Source organism: Lycium barbarum, chromosome 6 (assembly GCF_019175385.1).
Source record: "Lycium barbarum isolate Lr01 chromosome 6, ASM1917538v2, whole genome shotgun sequence".
NCBI classification, from domain to species: Eukaryota; Viridiplantae; Streptophyta; class Magnoliopsida; order Solanales; family Solanaceae; genus Lycium; species Lycium barbarum.
The window spans coordinates 126,568,189-126,585,833 of record NC_083342.1 but is presented as its reverse complement, the minus strand read 5'-3'; the positions used below and the strand labels follow the sequence as shown (position 1 = coordinate 126,585,833).

Sequence of the window (17,645 nt, the reverse complement as noted above, 5' to 3'; positions counted from 1 at the left end):
CCTTTTCTTATAACTTTCAGAAACTTTAAATTGGTGCAGAATTTGGTGAAAGTGGAATGATAAAGATGGGCAAGCAAAGGATAAATATAAAATATGTACTAAAAGACGATCGAAATGGGTACAAAGCAGGGGCTTTGAAAGAAAGGCTGAAGCATTCCAATGTTAAGCAATGTGATTATGTTTCTATTTGTGATGCTGATTTTTAACCCGAACCTTTTTTTTTTGTATACAAATCGCTTCACATGGCATTGTCAGGTATTTCTGAGGCATTTACGTTAATCAGTTACAAATAGTTCTATAAAGAAAGCCCAGAGAATATGAGGAGCATCACAACATGTTCCTTCTTCGTTTGATTAGCACTTGGTAGGGCGGACTTTCTTAAGCACTATCTTGACATTAGTTGTTCACAAGGTTTTTAAATTGTTAAATTGATATTAACAGGCTAAATCTGATTATCAATTTCTTGCAATTTTGTTGTTATATCTCATTTATATTTTGCTTTTTGCAGTTAAGATAATTCGCCTGAATCCAATTTCCCAGACAACCCGTTTCAAATTGAAATAAAGTCAAAATGTTCACCCTTTGTACTTAAAGTAAAACCTCCACGTGGAAGAATTTCTTCTTTATATTTTATTCAATTTGAAGAATATATCATGTGTTGAATTGGCTCCTCTTTCAATTCATTCCACTCAATATCTTACACGCCGCAATAAGTACTTTTAGTTGATTCGAATGAAGAGGAGAATACTCTATTACCAGCTTCCGTGCTATGTTTGGAAAGAACAAACATGAAACTACAGGCCTATCATTTTGGAAAGGAAGATCGGCCAGTAGAGCCAAAACTGCTTGTGTTCTTCAGATAGATTTTCACTAGACTAGATTTTGTAAGTCTTTGTGCCCTTCTATTATGCTTGACAATTCCTTCAGCATATTATTCAGTAATTTTTCTATGAGGAACTGCCTTTTAAGCTTTTTGAATGCCCGCTTGATCTGTATCTTTTTTAAAATACTTTTAGAAGGGAGAAAATGATCTACATCAATCATCCATAGGAGGCATACTTGCAAGGTGACCTAAGTTGCTTGGACTGGGGTGCCAGTATGCGATACGGGTATGGATCCGAGTGTTGGATTCGACAAAATCTAAATTTTAAGATTCAAGTTGCGGATCCAGGTATGGATACGGATATTGGGATTTGACTAAGAAATTTCAAAACTATAAAAATAGAGCTATAATTATATTCTAAATTTTGAGATGTATTCTATGAAAACTTACATGTATATTGTAGAAGTCAAACTTTCACTCGCCAAGATGGGCATTCCATTTCCATGTCTTAAATAGGTTTATCTTTTATTTTGAGAAATCAAAATCTCAATTTTCCCCGCAAATTTGTCAATGAACTCCAGTCAAAGTATCCGAAGTTGGTTGACCAATCCGAGACATATCCCGCACCCGTCCCAGTCTCCTGTCGAGATGGGTTCAGCATCAAAATTAAGAGTCCGCTTAACTTAGAAGGTGACAACAACCACCACTTCTGTTTGATATGATATAAGAGCATTTTGGCACGCTTGCTGGAATTACCCCAATGTTCTAAGTATGTATGCTTTTGTTTTTAATGTGTTATTCCACCTCACTTCTCCTTTTGGTTACCTATTATTATTGTTGTTGGTTTTCCAAAATAAATTGTTACCTTCCCGGTTATTTCACTGACCGTTTTGGGTGTGAAGTGGGTAAATATTTGGTTATGTTTTTTCTAGGTTGTTAGAACTATTCTTGAACATTAAAAGAACAGGACAATGGCACGCTTGATATATGCTAATGTCACCTATGAATACATTCTTTTAAAGGTAATTTAGCATATCGCCCGATGAATCTGCTGGTTGAGTTTGCCGCAAAACATATTGGATAGTTTTGAGTAGCGAGCTTATTATTATTCTCATTGTTCTTTCTTCTATTTTGAGTAGCAAGCTTATTATTATTCTCATTGTTATTAAATTTCACCTATTTTCCTGTATGTGCCAGTAGTACTGTGTTATTGTAGCTAGATAAGTATTTTGTTTAGTTCTATGCTGACTGTGGCTTTTAACAGATTTGGAAAACTTCTCCATTTGTAGATACTATAAGTTTGTTTGAATTTCAGAATTATGAAGCTGGTTTAGAGGCAGAAGTAGTTCTTCTAGATCTGTTGAGACAAGCAAAAGTCCCTTAACATGGTGAGCTTTCCCGAGTAGAAGGCCTTCATTGAAAGGTAGATTGAGCAGCCTAGATCAAAAGCCTCACCATGTGAACTGTTGAAGGATCCAAAATCCTCTTTGATGTCGTCAATTACTTTGAGAATGATGTTAGTTGCTTAATATGGTTTGCTATCATTATGTATCATGATTAATTTGTGTCCTCTCTTGATTGGTAATTTAAATTGTCATTTTAGCCACTGCTTTAGTTAATTCTTTATTGGTTATGTGAAAATTCAACTGGAAATGTTTATTTAAAAGATAAAAAAGTAATAAAATGAACAACAAGCAAAAAAAGTGAAAGAAAAGAAATTACTAACATAAATGTAAATTCAATGGAGAGACAGCACACCTTAAATTTATCTACTTCTTTTTCATGTGTATATTGTTTGATTAAGAGTCTGTTTGGATGGGCTTAAAAAAAGCAGTTTATAAGCTGAAAACAGCTTACAAGTCAAAAAAAAAAAAATTGGGGTAGGCTAACTTATTTTTTTTGGCTTATAAGCTGTTTTCAGCTTATAAGCTACTTTAGATAAGCTAAGTCAAACTGACCCAATTATTTTTTTGAGCTTATTTTAAGCACAAAATTACTTTAAGCTGACCAGCCAAACACGCAAAAAAACTGAAAACAACAACAACTTATAAGTAGGGCTGGGCATAAAATACCGAAAACCGAATTACCGAACCGAACCGGCTATTTCAGTATTTCGGGATTCGGTAATTCGGTATTCGAGACTGAAATATAAAATTTAATATTTCGGTTTCGGTATTTATAATTATACTGTTCGGTATTCGGTATTTACCGAATACCGAAATTAATACCAATAAGGCCTAAAGGAGTAAAGGACTAAAGGCCCATTGTAAATAAATTTCCGGTCTAGCCCAAACCCAATAGACTATAGGAGTAAAAGTCCTAAATCTATCTATACCCATTACCCATAGCCCATGCCATCAGTTCACTGAATCACTTCACACTAAATCAAATCCCTAAAAACCACTCGCCATCCACCAGTCTCCTTCTCTATTAATTCTCCCCATCTCCAACCATCCACCAGTCTCACCACTTTCATGGCCATCAGTTCTACTTCACCTCAGCTCCAACTTCCAAGTCTTTTTTTCTTCAATACCCATCAGTTCTTCAATTTCGACCCACACACAAAAAATCCCTAATCTGCTAATGCGGTTTGCTGCTACTTTCGGGTGATCTTGGTTTGAGCCATTGGCATCCTTTCCTTTCTTAAGTACCTACAACGTTGTGAATTGTATCTTCAATTTATTGTAGCAAGAGGAGCTCTAGAGAACATTTGCTTTATGATAAGGTAAAATAATTTTATGATGATGGGAATGAGCTGTAGAGAACATTCCCTTCAACCATTATCTAATGTCTGCTTAAATTTGTTTTAGTAGCCAATTTTGTACATTGTGCTGCAGAATTTTGGTTATTGGCGGTTTCATATATTGTCCCGTCTACATCACTTGTGTGAAAATAATATTCTGAGAGTGATCTTATGATGGTTTGTAGTTTTTGTGTTCTTATGCTTATGAATGTCCTTGTCAAGATCTTATATATCTGAACTGTGTGGTGCTGACTTTTATTTTTTAAGTTTTGGGAGTTGGCAGTTATGATGTGAACTCTAAGCTTAATGGTGAATGAATGCAGCTGTTAGCAAAAAAATGGTATTACCGAATACCGAACCGAACCGAAATTTAATTTACCGAACCGAGGTTTGAAAGTTCGGTATTTGGTATATACTTTCAATTACCGAATACCGAATTACCGAAACCGAACTTTAAAAATACCGAACCGAATGCCGAACGCCCAACCCTACTTATAAGCTAATGCAAACGGGCTCTAAGATGAATTTTTTATAAAGCCGAACAATTCTACTATAGAATGAATTAATATATCACTAGATACATGATTTAGTGATGAAGTATACTAAGAGAATCACGTATTATACACATTCACATGCACACATATTTTTAATTTTATCTTCTGAAAGAATTAACCAATGAGAAAGCCAGTCCGTTTAAGTTTTTATATCTATAAAATTATTATTTGTATCATAGCTTTATAAAATGTATAAAATTAATTAGCATATGCATATACATGACAAAAAAACCATATATTCCATCTTGGATATATTTTTTTAACAATATTAATTATAAATTTATCAATTCCTTTTGTAACCGCGCGAAACGCGTGTGACTTTACTAGTTTAGTATATTAAAGAGTGGTTTGGTTACAAATTATTACTACTTTACAATGAGAATGAATAATATTTTCGAGATAAAAGGAAGAATTTTATCATGTGTTTGGTTGAAGAGTCTATTTCGGTTTGATTACTTCGGATTATTTATAAGATAATTGTGTACTTTTTATATCGTGTTTTATGTGGGATAATAATCTCAAGATTACTAATTCCGAGATAAAACAAAATGATATATTTGCCCCATCTCTGAGCTTGTTTCCAAAATCTTTAAGAGAACCTAGGTTAAGTTGAAACAAAATGCAAGTTTATATGTGTAAAATCAAACACCTATTTTATATAGTTTTATTTTTAATCCAATAAACCAAATATCAAGCAATAAAAATATACTCATCCAATAATCGTGGTGTTTAATTTTCTTATTGCAATCCCCGCACCATAATCCTAGTATAGCACAAACCAAACAAATCCCTAATAAATAACAGCAACAACAACCCAGTGTGATATCATAAGAGGGGTCTAGGGAGGGTAGAGTGTATGTAGACCTCACCCCTACTTTGAGAAGGTAGAGAGGCTGTTTTCGATAGACCCTCAGCTCAAAGAAAGGTGAAAAAAGGAAAGCAATAAGCAGTAGCAACAAGCGTAAACAACATCAATATAATTGTCTAAAAACAAAAAGTAAAAATCAAAGCTAAAAAAACAAATAGTAGTAGAAATCTAAGAATGCGAAGATACAAGAATGTGACTAATACATTAGGAACCGGAAAAAAATCCGACTACCTACTAAATTTGTACCCTAATTCTTTACCTCCGCACCCTCCTATTAACGGTCATATTCTCGGTGAGCTGAAGTTGTGTCATGTCCTGCCTAATCATCTCATCCCCATTACTTCTTAGACCTACTTCTACCATTCCCAAGCATGCGATGATCAACCTCTCACACCTCCTTACTGGGATATTTGCACATATCCTCTTTACATGCCCGAACAATCCCTAATAAATAAGTCACTTAAAGATTTAAGTTTGGAAATTGAATGACTCCTAAAAATCATAAAAGGGCAAAAATTGCCCCTATCGTAATGAAAATGACTTAAATTTGTTGTCATTTGACCTCAATTGCCTTTAGCATTAATTTTAGGGTTAAAATTTTATCTTTTTCGCCTATTGGACCCCAATTGCCCTTAGTGTTGATTTTCGGGTAAAAATGACCCTCTTTTTAATGAAATTATGAAATGAAACATGCGGGCTTTAATTAAATAGGTGATCATGATTTATAGGCCTACAATAATACTAGACACAACCTAAAACTTAACAAACTTCAAAGACTTTACATAAACATCGAATTTGTTTGAACCAACTCGTTTGATACTTCATGTTTTGCGGCTGAATGGATTCAGAGGATAATAATGTCTTCTTTGTTTTAGACAACATATTTTTGTTAAAAAATGTACAAACAAGTTCAACTGATTCTAGATTTAGGTAGAACTCAGCTTCTCCATCCCTTATTAATGGTAGATCCTTAAAAATCCAACCTTAACAATTACCGGATAAATGAATTTGGATGCATCGAGTTGTTTATGGGTTAGATCTAATCTCCGCACGGATTAAAAATCAACGTCACATATTCCTTTTGACAATTTTGTTAAAAGGATGAGTATTTTAAACCCGGAAATTAACAATGGGAAGAGCAAAAAACTCAGAACGAGAGGGAAAAATAATAATCTCAGACATTCATTTATAGAGAAAAGGTCAATAAAATATGGTGTTACGTGCTTACATTTTCTATGAGAATAATTGAGGATAACTTAATTTCTACATAACTATGCCGGACAAGGCATAATTTTTCTGTAACTTTGCCCGAACAGGTGTAGTTTCTTGTAAAACCTTGCCTTGCGAAATTAGGTCACATATTCGAATTTCTTCTTTTGTTTTTTTTGCTGTCAGGGTATTTTCAATCATTTTTTTATTACTTAAAATGCTGAAGGGCAAGACCACTCCAAGATAGGGTATTCGTGCGAATTGCCCGTTATCCAACCCAAACCTCTTCCATTTTTTTGCGTGGATTGCCCTTCTTTTGGGGTGGTCTTTAAATTTTGCCCCTCATATTTGTGGTCTTTAAATTATGCCTCTCATATTGCTGGTCTTTAATTTTTGCCCTTCGCATTGCAACACTGAGCGTTCACGCAGAAATCACGAGGTTCTGAGTTCGAACCCCCGCTCAAGCATAAATTAAAAAAGAAAACCGCAAGGTAAGGTTTGGGTCGTGTGTATGCCGGACCCGACATAAACTTATGAAGGAATTACCAAAGTTATGCCGGACCCGGCATACTCATGCCTTATGGGCAGACTTGGCATAAGTATGCCGGGTCCGACATAACTTTGGTAATTCCTTCATAAGTTTATGCCGGATCCGGCATAACTTTGAGATCTCATGTCAACTTTTTACAGATTTTTAGCGACATCAAAATGCTCTATTAAAATTCAAGTGGTTTTTGTGTCAATGTGGCCTAAAGACTTTCTTTGTTACATTTCCTGTATTGGATATATTATAACTGCTCTTGTTAATATATTATGGGGCAGTGTTAGAAAAGAGTAGTTGTCGTGATTTTGTTCCATTATATTTAAGCCTAGTTTTTCATGAGTATTAACACTATGATAATTGTTGACAACATTTGCATGACGATGAGTGGAAGAGGCCACGCACAAAGTTTTTACCATGAAGCCTTTTAGTTTTGTAATAATATTGGAAGGAGGCCAATGAAATTCTTCCTAGGTACCCTCATTCGGTGGGGGCATACTTTTAATGTCAAACTTTTATGCCGGATCAGGCATAAACTTGTGAAGGAATTACCAAAGTTATGCCGGATCAGGCATAAACTTGTGAAGGAATTACCAAAGTTATGCCGGATCAGGCATAAACTTGTGAAGGAATTACCAAAGTTATGCCGGACCAGCATACTTATGCCAAGTCTGCCCATAAGGCATAAGTATGCCGGGACCGACATAAGTTTGGTAATTCCTTAACAAGTTTATGCCGTTGGGGGCATACTTTTATGCCGGATCCGGCATAAACTTGTGAAGGAATTATCAAAGTTATGCCGGACTCGACATACTTATGCCAAGTCTGCCCATAAGGCATAAGTATGCCGAGTCCAACATAACTTTAGTAATTCCTTCACAAGTGTATGCCGGTGGGGGCATAGCGAATTTAAAATCTACCTTGCGATTTTTTTTTAAAATTTTGACTGTGTGGGGGTTCGAACCTGGAACCTATGAAGTTTAGCTGAAGGGCAAAACTTAAAGATTTCAAATATGAGCGACAAAATTTAAAGACCACCCCAAAAGAAGGGCAATTCTGCGAATTGCCCAACCTCTTCATCACGAAACCCAACATTTCAGCCCAACTTTAGGTAATTGGGCTTAGTGAAACCTTAGGCCCATTACACGCCAAAACACCACAAAGACATAAAATAAACACGCGGCCAGGTTTATACTTGTCTTTCGAAAGCAAAGCAAGAAGTAGGGTTTTAGCTTTCACAAAAAAAAAAAAAAACCAAGAAGCAATGCCTAAGTCGAAGCGTAATAGAGCCGGTATAGTTAAACCCTAGAATTTTCCCTACTCTTTAAGCACTTTAATTGATGTGTGTTATCTATATTTAGTGATTTCTAAGTTATTAAGTTGATTTTGATTGCAGTCACCTTATCTAAGACAAAGAAGAAGGGAAAGGAGCACAAAGAAAGTATTGTTAATTCAATAAGGGAATGTGCGGAAAAGTATTGTTCAGCTTATGTGTTTAGTTTTGAGAACATGAGAAATCTCAAGTTTAAGGAGTTCAGAGACCAGCTAAAGTCTTCTAGCAGGCAAGTTTGATTTACTTGCTTGTTTATCTATGGTTACATATATAGCTTATTGCTATTTTTTTGGCTGTGAGTATAGCAAGGCAAGTTGCAACTACTAATGTAGGATACTATGAGCTTTAAACAAGCCCCATATGGAGGAACTTTGTAGTTGTTGTATGTCCATGTTTAGATTTTACATCATGTGGATATCCCGTGCTTGAAGTTTTTAGCCGACACTTTTAGCTGTTCTTGTTTGCAAGAGGATAGTTTAATAGGTACTCCCTCCGTCCCAATTTAAGTGTCTAAGCGGAGTTTAAGAAATAAAAAGAGTGTTTTGAATCTTGTCGTCCAAAATTAAAGATGTGGATAATGTACTGAAATGTCCTTTGAATCTTGTGGTTATAAACTTATCATATATGATGTTTTAATTGTTAACTTACTAAATATAGAAAGATGCACTCTTTTTGGGACAAACCAAAACGGAAAGTAAGACACTTGAATTAGGACTGCGGGATTATATTTTACTGAACCTGGAATTGGCTTGTGTGGCTAGTATTGCTTGTTTCTAGAGTACATTTCTGTGCGTACATTTTCCTGTTCGAAGCATTTCCGGAGGATTATCGATCAGAAATTAGTATTGAGTTGGGAAGCATATATCTTGAGGGGGAATTTTGTTGGTCTTTCGTAATTAACTATCAGTATGGAGAGTGTATTAAGCATTATTTTTTTTCTATTTCAGATTTTTCCTTGGGTCGAATAAAGTCATGCAGGTAGCACTAGGCCGATCAGTTGCAGATGAGATTCGGCCCGGCCTTCATAAGATTTCTAAGGTAGGACATGCCAATGTACATTATATATCTGTTAAATATCCAATTGAATTAACTTTTTTTCTGAGTTATAACGTATCTATACTAAGTTATGTTTCGATTGGAATATCCTGTCTTTACAGCTTGTACGTGGAGATTCAGGGCTTTGCTTTACTAATTTATCAAAGGAAGAGGTCCAAAGGTAAAACCCCAGATTCAATGATGCATTTGAGATACCGGAACACTACATGTTATAACTCTGTTTCTTCATTAGGTGAAAGAAAGCTTTACATTTTTTGGAGGGTGGGTGGAGTCCTTAGTGAAGTTACTTGGGTAGTTTGTTTTCACCCATTGTCTATTTCTTTTTAAAATATATTTTGATAAGGGTTTTCACCCTTGTCTATTGTGTTGTGCTATATCCAAATTGTTGATGATTGTGTCTACCGCTTAACATTTACTAGTGCATGATATCTACTTATCTAGTTTCCAACAACTCCTTTAACGTGTCTGCCACTTTTGTTCTACATTGTATTATAATTTCTTCCCTTGCATGGAAGTAAGAATTCTTTGAATATCCTTGTTGCCTGTAGCACTAGCTGTTTCTCTTTGCTGGAGTGTGACCCCTGCTGTTTGTTTCCTGCTCCCTCCGTTTCTCTCAATTTTTTCTTGCTCATCATTTTAAACGTTTTCAGGTTGTTTAGCGAGTTTGAAGAACATGACTTTGCAAGGACTGGCACTACAGCAGCAGAAAAGGTATGGCGGAAGTTATTATGTTAATACAAGTTATTTTTTTATGACCATGGTTTCCAGCCTGCACGCGCCCTGACTAAACTTCTGAGTACCTGCTATATTCGTTATGTCAGTTTGTGATTTGTAAAGCTAAATGCCATTTTGGCAACTATAATAAGGGCCATTTACTCGAGAGCTCTTTCATAAGCTGCTTTCTCTGGTTCAATTTGATGCCTTTGGGTACCCATTAAATTTGACCTGGGCACGTTGGCACCTTGCCTCAATTTATATCCGAAGTACATACTGGGTTTTTATGTTTTGGTTCAATCTATCAGGTGGAGCTACAAGAAGGCCCTCTTGACCAGTTTACACATGAGATGGAGCCATTCCTGCGGAAGCAAGGGATGCCAGTAAGGTTGAATAGAGGTATTAATCATCTGCTCTTTGTTTTGCGTTTTGCTGATTGATAATTGTAACATGATTTTGCTGTGTCTGATATGTCAGTAGTTAGTTTTATTACTCTATGATTTGTTGAATTCTGTCGGGCGGTGAGCAGGTGTTGTGGAGCTTGTGTCTGACTATGTTGTATGTGAAGAAGGGAAGCCATTGTCACCTGAGGCAGCTCGCATACTGGTTTGTTGATTTTTCCAATTCAAATCTGAATATAGTTCCATTCTCTATATTGTGTGTGCAAATGTCTGCTAAAAGTGCAAAATGATCGAAATAACATGTGTGACCAAGTTACTGAAAGCTATTACCTTGTCACTTGCAGCGTCTACTTGATATCAAGATGGCTACTTTCCGGCTTAGCTTAATATGCAGGTGGAGTCCTAATGAATTTGAACTCTACAGAGAAGGATTGGAAGAATCAGATATTGAATCCTCATAGTCTGCTCTGGAACCTCTGAGACAGGCGACTCATGTTTTATTAAAGTTGTACGCTATGGGCATCCTGAGAGATGCTCCTACTACCTCTTGCTAGCTGAAGTTGTTGTATAAGGGAGTGTTTTTTTTACTTGGTCTCAAGAAATTACTTGACCAGTCATCAGTTTTGGCAATATTAACTTTGGCATTCAGACCTCAGTATGTGTGGGAAAAGTGTTTGAATTATTTTTGACTGTTCGATGTAACAGACTTTATGTAAAATCTTTTACTAAAGTATATCGTGACAACTTATTTTGTTCTCGTACATTCTTTGGTGGTTTACCTTATATCAAGATGCCTTATTTACGGATTCAGTTGACTGGTTCAAGATCTTTCTTGGTATATGCCTTTTTTGAGGGAATAATAGCAGAAAGAACAAACGTCCCTCCCTACTTGTGAGATTATACTGGGTATGTTATTGTAATAGCAGAAAAAACACCTATAGACAGTTCGGGATTCCAATTTGATGTGACCATAAGACCAAGTGATTTAAGAGTCTTTGAAATAGGAATCATTACAGCACGCGCTTGCATATAAAAGAACAAATTGTATGGCTATTACACAATATTTTTAAAATAACAGTCATTTATAGCATGAGTTTAATCTAAAAGGATTAGTTGTGAAATGGTAACACAATCTTTTTGGAATAGCAATCATTTACCGCATGAATACAAGAAATTGGAAATCGGTTCAGCTAAAGGTGTTTGTTCGTGACCTGAAAACTGAGGTTGTCTTTGTCTCATCACTTTTTTATTGAGTACCTAAGTGAAGTTGTTCTTTCGGATGTACAATTATCCAGACAACACAACAAACTTTTCTTCCAACTTCCGCTTCATATAAATTTTGTTTTTCAGATTGCATCTGCAAAAGTGGTCCAACTGACTTGAGGAAAAATTCATGCCACAAGCCTAATATAGTAATGGTATTTCAACCGCTAGTTTTGACGTCTTTAGAAATCAAGGATGAATCAGATCAAGCAGGAGCTATGTCCTCAAAAATTGGAGTACTACCTGAAAAATACCACAAATTAGATCCTCCGTTGTTTTGCCCTAGCCAGTGCACAAAGAACAAAAATACACAGTTCCCTTAACAAAATCTGGGCGTGACGAGTATATTGATGCAGCGGTAAAATCCCACCAGGCTACCGTAGCTTTAAACTATGCGTTTCTTCAGCCTAAAATTCACGATGCTTCCAATTCAGCCTTTTTATCCTCCAAAAGCTTTAACTCTTTTCGCCAGCTTTCCATCTTAGCCACTTTTTCCAGCTGTTCTGGCTTCATATCCTTCTCCTCAGTCTTCTGCTGTTGAGCTTCTGTCAGCCGAATCTACACCAAATAAAGCAGGGGTTAGTTCAGTGAGCTCAACAAAAAATTAAAGCTCCAACGGAGACGGGTAAGTGAATCTTGAACCTTCAAGCTTCAGAAGAATGTAGTACAGACAAATCACCAGTGATTACTAGTACATTGATTTTATTTATCTTTTCACAGGCAGTAAAAATCCACATCTTTCTAAAACTGCAGTTTTTTTTTCCAATGAACAGATTCTAATATCTGCAGTTATTGAATGACGGGACTATTAGTAGAATGAAAATCCTCATATCACAGTTGGTCAGTCCCAGGGGAACTAACTTCTACCATTTTTTTTTAAAAAAATCCCAACGGGACTAATAGTAGAAATCAAATGAAAATCCTCATATCACAGTTGGACAGTCCCCCCAAGTGCTGATATTTGACAGTAGTGTTGAAATAGAAACAGCACCTTTGACTGAAAAATGCAACTTAAAGGTGGACATATAATGGATTAGAGATCATACAAGGAGGAGATGAATTTCAACCAACTCATTTAGTGGCCCATACCATCTTTGGTTAAGAAAAGACTGCACAAAACACATCATTACCTTGAAACGAACTCGAATCATCCATTTTTTCCACCATGCAATTGCGAAGTAGAGAATAGATTCCACCAAGGCATCGAAAACAAAGATGATAGTCGAGTATCTCTAAAATGCTGTAAGATGCATCTAACTTACTTCATAGAGCTCAAATGATGGCATGCCCTCAGGGAACTAGAAAACGTACCTTTTTCTTCAGAGCTCGGATCTTTTTGTCAATGTCCTGCACACTATCTCCCATGGCAGAAGACTCGGTTGAATTTGAAGGAGGGACAACAGGATTTGCAGATATGGCAAGATTGTTTATCTGGGACATAACCGACTCAACCTGATCTGGACCGTCAACTGAATTGTCAGCAGATGATACTTCATCATTCTCTGGATTCTTTCCCTTTTCAGCGGCAGCCTGCTACAAGTCGTGTTAATCAAGCTCAGACATTTTTTGTGTGATTAATTCTCACTAATATCACAATGAGATCGTTCCAGCTTGTATACAGTTTTTATCTTCCGAAAGATTCATCAAACTACATACACAAATGGCTAGGTCCTCTTTATACCAAAATACAAGTAAAAAGTAAGGAAATTCCAATCTCACCACCACCCAAACGACCTTTATCTCTTGTCCAATGTTACATCCTCAAACTTAGGACTTCAATCATTATTAGTTCGCCTATGTGATACTCATATTGTTGCATAATTCTATTCACATGTATGAAATGACCGAGAGGCCCAAAATTCTTCATCCTAAAGACATCTCCGATTCACCAGTATCTAAAAGGAGCATAAAGCAAATTGAATTGTTTTTTTTAAAAAAAAAAAAAAAAAAAAGACAAAAGGCTTCCATGATTACAGAAGTGACTTTTTCAGTCAGAAAATAAGAGCAAAGAAAGTGTATTCTGCGCATTGCTTATTGTAGAGTTCAACTGATCTCAGAAATAAATAGTCTAACAGTCTTTACCAAAAATAAATAAATAGTCTAACAGTTATACTCGTCGTTGCAGCTCTTACTTAATTCAAGTAGTCCTAGTTACCAAACTCTCAATTTCAAGTTCTGACAGATGTAGTTTCTACTTTCTCGGAAAATTTTGCATTCGGTTACCATTCAAAAGAGGATTAGGGTCTAATTGTGGAAGAACCTGCAAGATCAAAGAGATGGTACCCACGAAACAGGAGGACCACCTCCTGTAAGCTCACTTGAGGTAATGCCTGCTTTGGTCCTACCCCGTGTCCTTTCAGGGAGGTCCGATAAGTTTGGAACAATATAGTTTTTATCTACACCACAGCAAGTGGAAACTGTTATAGATACCACCTTAAAGAATAGCCCTAAACTTTTATGCCCCATAATCACCTAAGTAGCACAGTTCTATCCACTTCGACAAATCTATATAACATTTTTGCAAGCAAGGATTCTTATGAAATTACACAAATAGAACTTGTTTTTCGCCAAAACAGCCGTTCTTAAAAAATATTGTCTAGTAACCTGAGGGGTTAATGGGGAAAGATTTTATCTACTATGTATTTACATAACTTTAAGAAGAAAAACTGTAGTTATAAGAAAACAAACTGCATGCTTTTCAAACAGTGTAGTAAGTGCAGAAAATCACATACAGAAATAGCTTCTCTGTATAGTGTTCAGTTGTTTAGTACGTATGGCTTGAAGAAAACAAGGGGTTAATGTAATAAGTCAATTCTTGCCCCAAAAAAGGGTAACAGTCAAGAAGCAGCTGTCTTCAACTTATGATAACAGTTTGACAAGAAGCATACTGGAAAGCTGAAAGCCAAAGATGGGATGGAATAGAAAAGTATTACACAATTTTCCAATTTCAGTTCTTAGTCACCTGTGTTACCTATAATTGTCCTTCAACTTCGACTAAGTGTAAGGACTTTTTGAACTGTCTCATTTAAGATTCTACCTTCCCTCTTTCCACCCTTTTTTGGATTTGATGCACAGTACCAAGATTCTACCTTCCCACTTTCCACGCTTGAAAGATAAAATAAGAAATTCTATTCGTAGAGTCAGTAAACAGTACCTAATTATAGGACCAAAGTCCTTCCAACATGAAGCAAACAAAATAAATGATAAAGAAAACAGAAGTTATTAAAAACACCATACTGGTGCAACATAAGATACTTTTGAGTTTAATTTATAAAAGAATTATAAAACACCAAACAGGTAAGAGAAGAATCCATGTTATTTAAGAGATATCAAAGCATATGCTATAACATCTTGAGTGGGACTATGGAGACACATGAGAAACTTAAAGGAAGAATTCAAAAAACATTTACTTTGAAGTGGCAGATGGGCTGAAGAAAATTCTAACAGAATCCTTGGCTTGGTCACACCTCTTTTTTGAAACCAAGAAATCCCCGAGGGCCACTGGCGCACTGTTTGAAACTCAGTGGATACTGGCCCGCTCCTCCACTTAAATATCATGCTTTTGGTTGTGGCTGGGTTCGGACTCGTAACATGCCAGTACCCACAAGTGTTGCACTCTTACCACTAGACGAAAGCCTTGGGATCGGCATGATCACACTTCTTTAAAGGGAGGAATACCCTGACCTACTCAGTTCTACCTCTTGCCCCGAAATCATCCATAGCTCAATGCAAAGCAAATGGTAGTAGGAATATCAATAATACAAAGCAAATAGTAGTAGGAACATCAGTTTCAGAAGGTAATTTTAGATCTCACAGATACCCTACACCTACAGGAATAGGATAGGGATACTTTAGGGGCACTGTCAATTGCCTTTGACATCCCATTCTACATATTTCACCACACTCTCGTAGTGCTATGTTTATAATATATTACGATTCTGAAAGAAATTCAGTTAATTGAGGGGCTGACATCTTTTGGAGAAACAGAGAAAATGACTTCATCAAGTGGAAAGGTGATAATAAAGGGAATTTCACTGAATAAAATTATTGCAGCTTGATTAATCTTGGAACCTCTGGGTGTTGGCAAACAGTAGCCACTAGCCCCTCTTCGTCTCTTGGTTTGTTTGGATAGTGACATGAAGCACGCTTCTCCCAAGATAACTTAGAAAAAGGAGTTCACTTTGTGCAACAGGTGCTTCATGTGCGAAAGTGACATGGTCACATAGAGGACCCTAATCATCTCTTCCTGGGAGACAAGGGAGTTCTGAGATATGTTCACTTTTGGATTCAATGGGTAATATCTCGATTTCTAATAGCCGCACACATCAGTTAGGCTGGTAGGAATTCATTAGCATCACTCAGCTTGCATTTCGTAAACTTTGTTGTCCGTTTCATTTAAATTCGAAGAGACATGAATGTTTCATCAAAAAAAAAAAAAAAAAAATCTGAAGAGACATGAAATTACACCTTACAGATTGGTCTTGCTGTTTGAGTTGAATTATACCAACCTTTGGAAAGGGTCTGCTTATCTTTGCTCGAGGGAGATAGACTTGGAAGGAAACTGATACCTATTTGCCTTTTCTGGTGCATCCACAAACAAAGGAACAACAGAACCTCGAGACTACTATGCGGAAACAAAGCCTATCAGGACTGTGTCCGAATTTATACTCCAGTAAATGCCAGTTTCTTTAATGACCTTTTGTCTGAATATAAAGCTATTATGTAAAAGATAGATGTCATGCCCTTTACACAATGGTGGATGCACCGGCAAGGAAGTATTTTTCCAACAAACTGTTCATGCCAATAAACTAACCTCTGGTAACCAAAACAATGCTGACTATGTAACTATAATAAACAAGAAATAATGAGGAAGAGGAACTAAGTATTAACCTGTTGACGCTTTTCCTTCTTCCTTTCGTTCCGCTTGGCAGCTTTAGACTTTGGTTTCTCTTCCATCACCACCGGTTCATAACCCGGCGGAACATCCTGGATTGACGCCATTTCCTTCTTCCACTGCCATCTCCCCATTCACCAATCAATCAACACAAAACACACATTAACATAAATTTTGAAAAAGAAAAGAAAACAAGCACAAAACATGTATGGCACAGCAGCCACAGGTATGGCCTAGTGTCAATAAAGTGTATTGAGAACCAAGCAGTCTCAGGTTCCAATATCAGAGACAAAAATACTAGTTTATTTCTTCCTATCTGTCCTAACCTTGGTGGACAGAGTTGCGTGGAATTAGTCAAAGTGCACATAAGCTCGCCTGGACACCAGGTTATCATAAAAATAAAAATAAAAAATGTACGGCACATCATGTTACATACAAGAGCGCCTTTAGATTGGTAAATCTGGACTTCATCTTGAGGGACATAACCAGCCCTAATTCGAATAGGTTTACGTAGGGTTCCATCGGGCCGTCGTGTTGGTGCTAAAAGTCTTTCCCCTTCTTTTAGGGTTTTGCTTAACTCAGCTTCCATTTGTTTCGCTTCCTCTTCTACTTTGCTCGCCATTGTTGTCTTTCTCTCTTTCTCTAATTGAAATGACAAATCGCTTTCATTCATCAACTCATCATGTTTTGATTTGATACTCCACTTGTAATTTCTCTTTTTCACTTCTAATCATCACAATTAGCAAGTAGCAGCCTCGTGTTTTGCTCAGTGTAAGATTAATTAGTTAGTCTGAGTCCATTAATGTCACCAATCGTGGGCCGGGTTTTTATTTGTTTAGTGCTTTGGGCCTTGATGTTTGCAAGGATGGAATTTTTACATTGTATAACCTTTTTAGCATGTATTTAAAATATAACCACAATTTTTAACAAATTGTAAATATGACAACTTTAGAGCGGTTGACTCCCGTTTTCTTCTTCTTGATTCACTATTTGTTGGTTATATAGAGGAGGGGGTGGATCTGAAAATGGGAAGCCGACTGCTGAAGAATATGAGGCGGAAAAAAAAAAAACTTTTTTTCCACTAACTTATACTCCATCCGTTTCAATTTATGTAAACCTATTTCCTTTTTTAGTCTGTGCCAAAATGAATGACTTCTTTCCTAATTTGGAAACAAATTCACTTTATGAAATGATTTACAGCCATACAAATATTTAAGACTTATTTTGAACCGCAAGTTTCAAAAGT

General features: G+C 36.4%; 2 protein-coding genes and 1 long non-coding RNA gene across 4 annotated transcripts; 1 reads left to right on the top strand and 2 right to left on the bottom strand.

Moving 5' to 3' along the window:
• The first annotated feature begins 7,908 nt into the window (after positions 1-7,908).
• On the top strand, positions 7,909-11,003 carry LOC132598729 (uncharacterized). The gene is made up of 8 exons (XM_060311789.1): positions 7,909-8,030; positions 8,135-8,300; positions 9,019-9,109; positions 9,229-9,287; positions 9,778-9,838; positions 10,150-10,240; positions 10,371-10,447; positions 10,587-11,003. Exons 1-8 carry the CDS (start codon positions 8,003-8,005, stop codon positions 10,701-10,703), a joined length of 690 nt encoding a protein of 229 aa, XP_060167772.1. The 5' UTR covers positions 7,909-8,002; the 3' UTR covers positions 10,704-11,003.
• Positions 11,004-11,608: 605 nt separating this feature from the next.
• On the bottom strand, positions 11,609-17,174 carry LOC132598725 (partner of Y14 and mago). Of its 2 annotated transcripts, none has more exons than XM_060311760.1 (4): positions 16,836-17,174; positions 16,396-16,518; positions 12,817-13,038; positions 11,609-12,063 (listed from the first exon to the last, which is right to left on the bottom strand). In XM_060311760.1, exons 1-4 carry the CDS (start codon positions 17,070-17,072, stop codon positions 11,920-11,922), a joined length of 726 nt encoding a protein of 241 aa, XP_060167743.1. In that variant the 5' UTR covers positions 17,073-17,174; the 3' UTR covers positions 11,609-11,919. The 2 variants fall into 2 exon arrangements, with proteins under 2 accessions (XP_060167743.1, XP_060167744.1); XM_060311761.1 differs by having other exon boundaries at positions 12,817-13,035; positions 16,836-17,172.
• LOC132598728 (uncharacterized) lies at positions 13,443-16,389 on the bottom strand. The gene is made up of 2 exons (XR_009566665.1): positions 14,916-16,389; positions 13,443-13,901 (listed from the first exon to the last, which is right to left on the bottom strand). It is a non-coding gene; the product is annotated as an uncharacterized LOC132598728 (long non-coding RNA).
• Positions 17,175-17,645: the final 471 nt, after the last annotated feature.

Excerpts from the sequence above, each read along its gene's own strand:
- LOC132598729 (XM_060311789.1), top strand. The coding sequence starts at position 8,003 with ATGCCTAAGTCGAAGCGTAATAGAGCCG. Across the intron at positions 8,031-8,134 it reads GTCGAAGCGTAATAGAGCCG|TCACCTTATCTAAGACAAAG; the intron begins GTATAGTTAAAC and ends TTTTGATTGCAG. Across the intron at positions 10,241-10,370 it reads GCCAGTAAGGTTGAATAGAG|GTGTTGTGGAGCTTGTGTCT; the intron begins GTATTAATCATC and ends GGCGGTGAGCAG.
- LOC132598725 (XM_060311760.1), bottom strand. The coding sequence starts at position 17,072 with ATGAATGAAAGCGATTTGTCATTTCAATTAGAGAAAGAGAGAAAGACA. Across the intron at positions 16,519-16,835 it reads ACCAATCTAAAGGCGCTCTT|TGGAAGAAGGAAATGGCGTC; the intron begins GTATGTAACATG and ends GGGAGATGGCAG. Across the intron at positions 12,064-12,816 it reads TCCGAGCTCTGAAGAAAAAG|ATTCGGCTGACAGAAGCTCA; the intron begins GTACGTTTTCTA and ends TATTTGGTGTAG.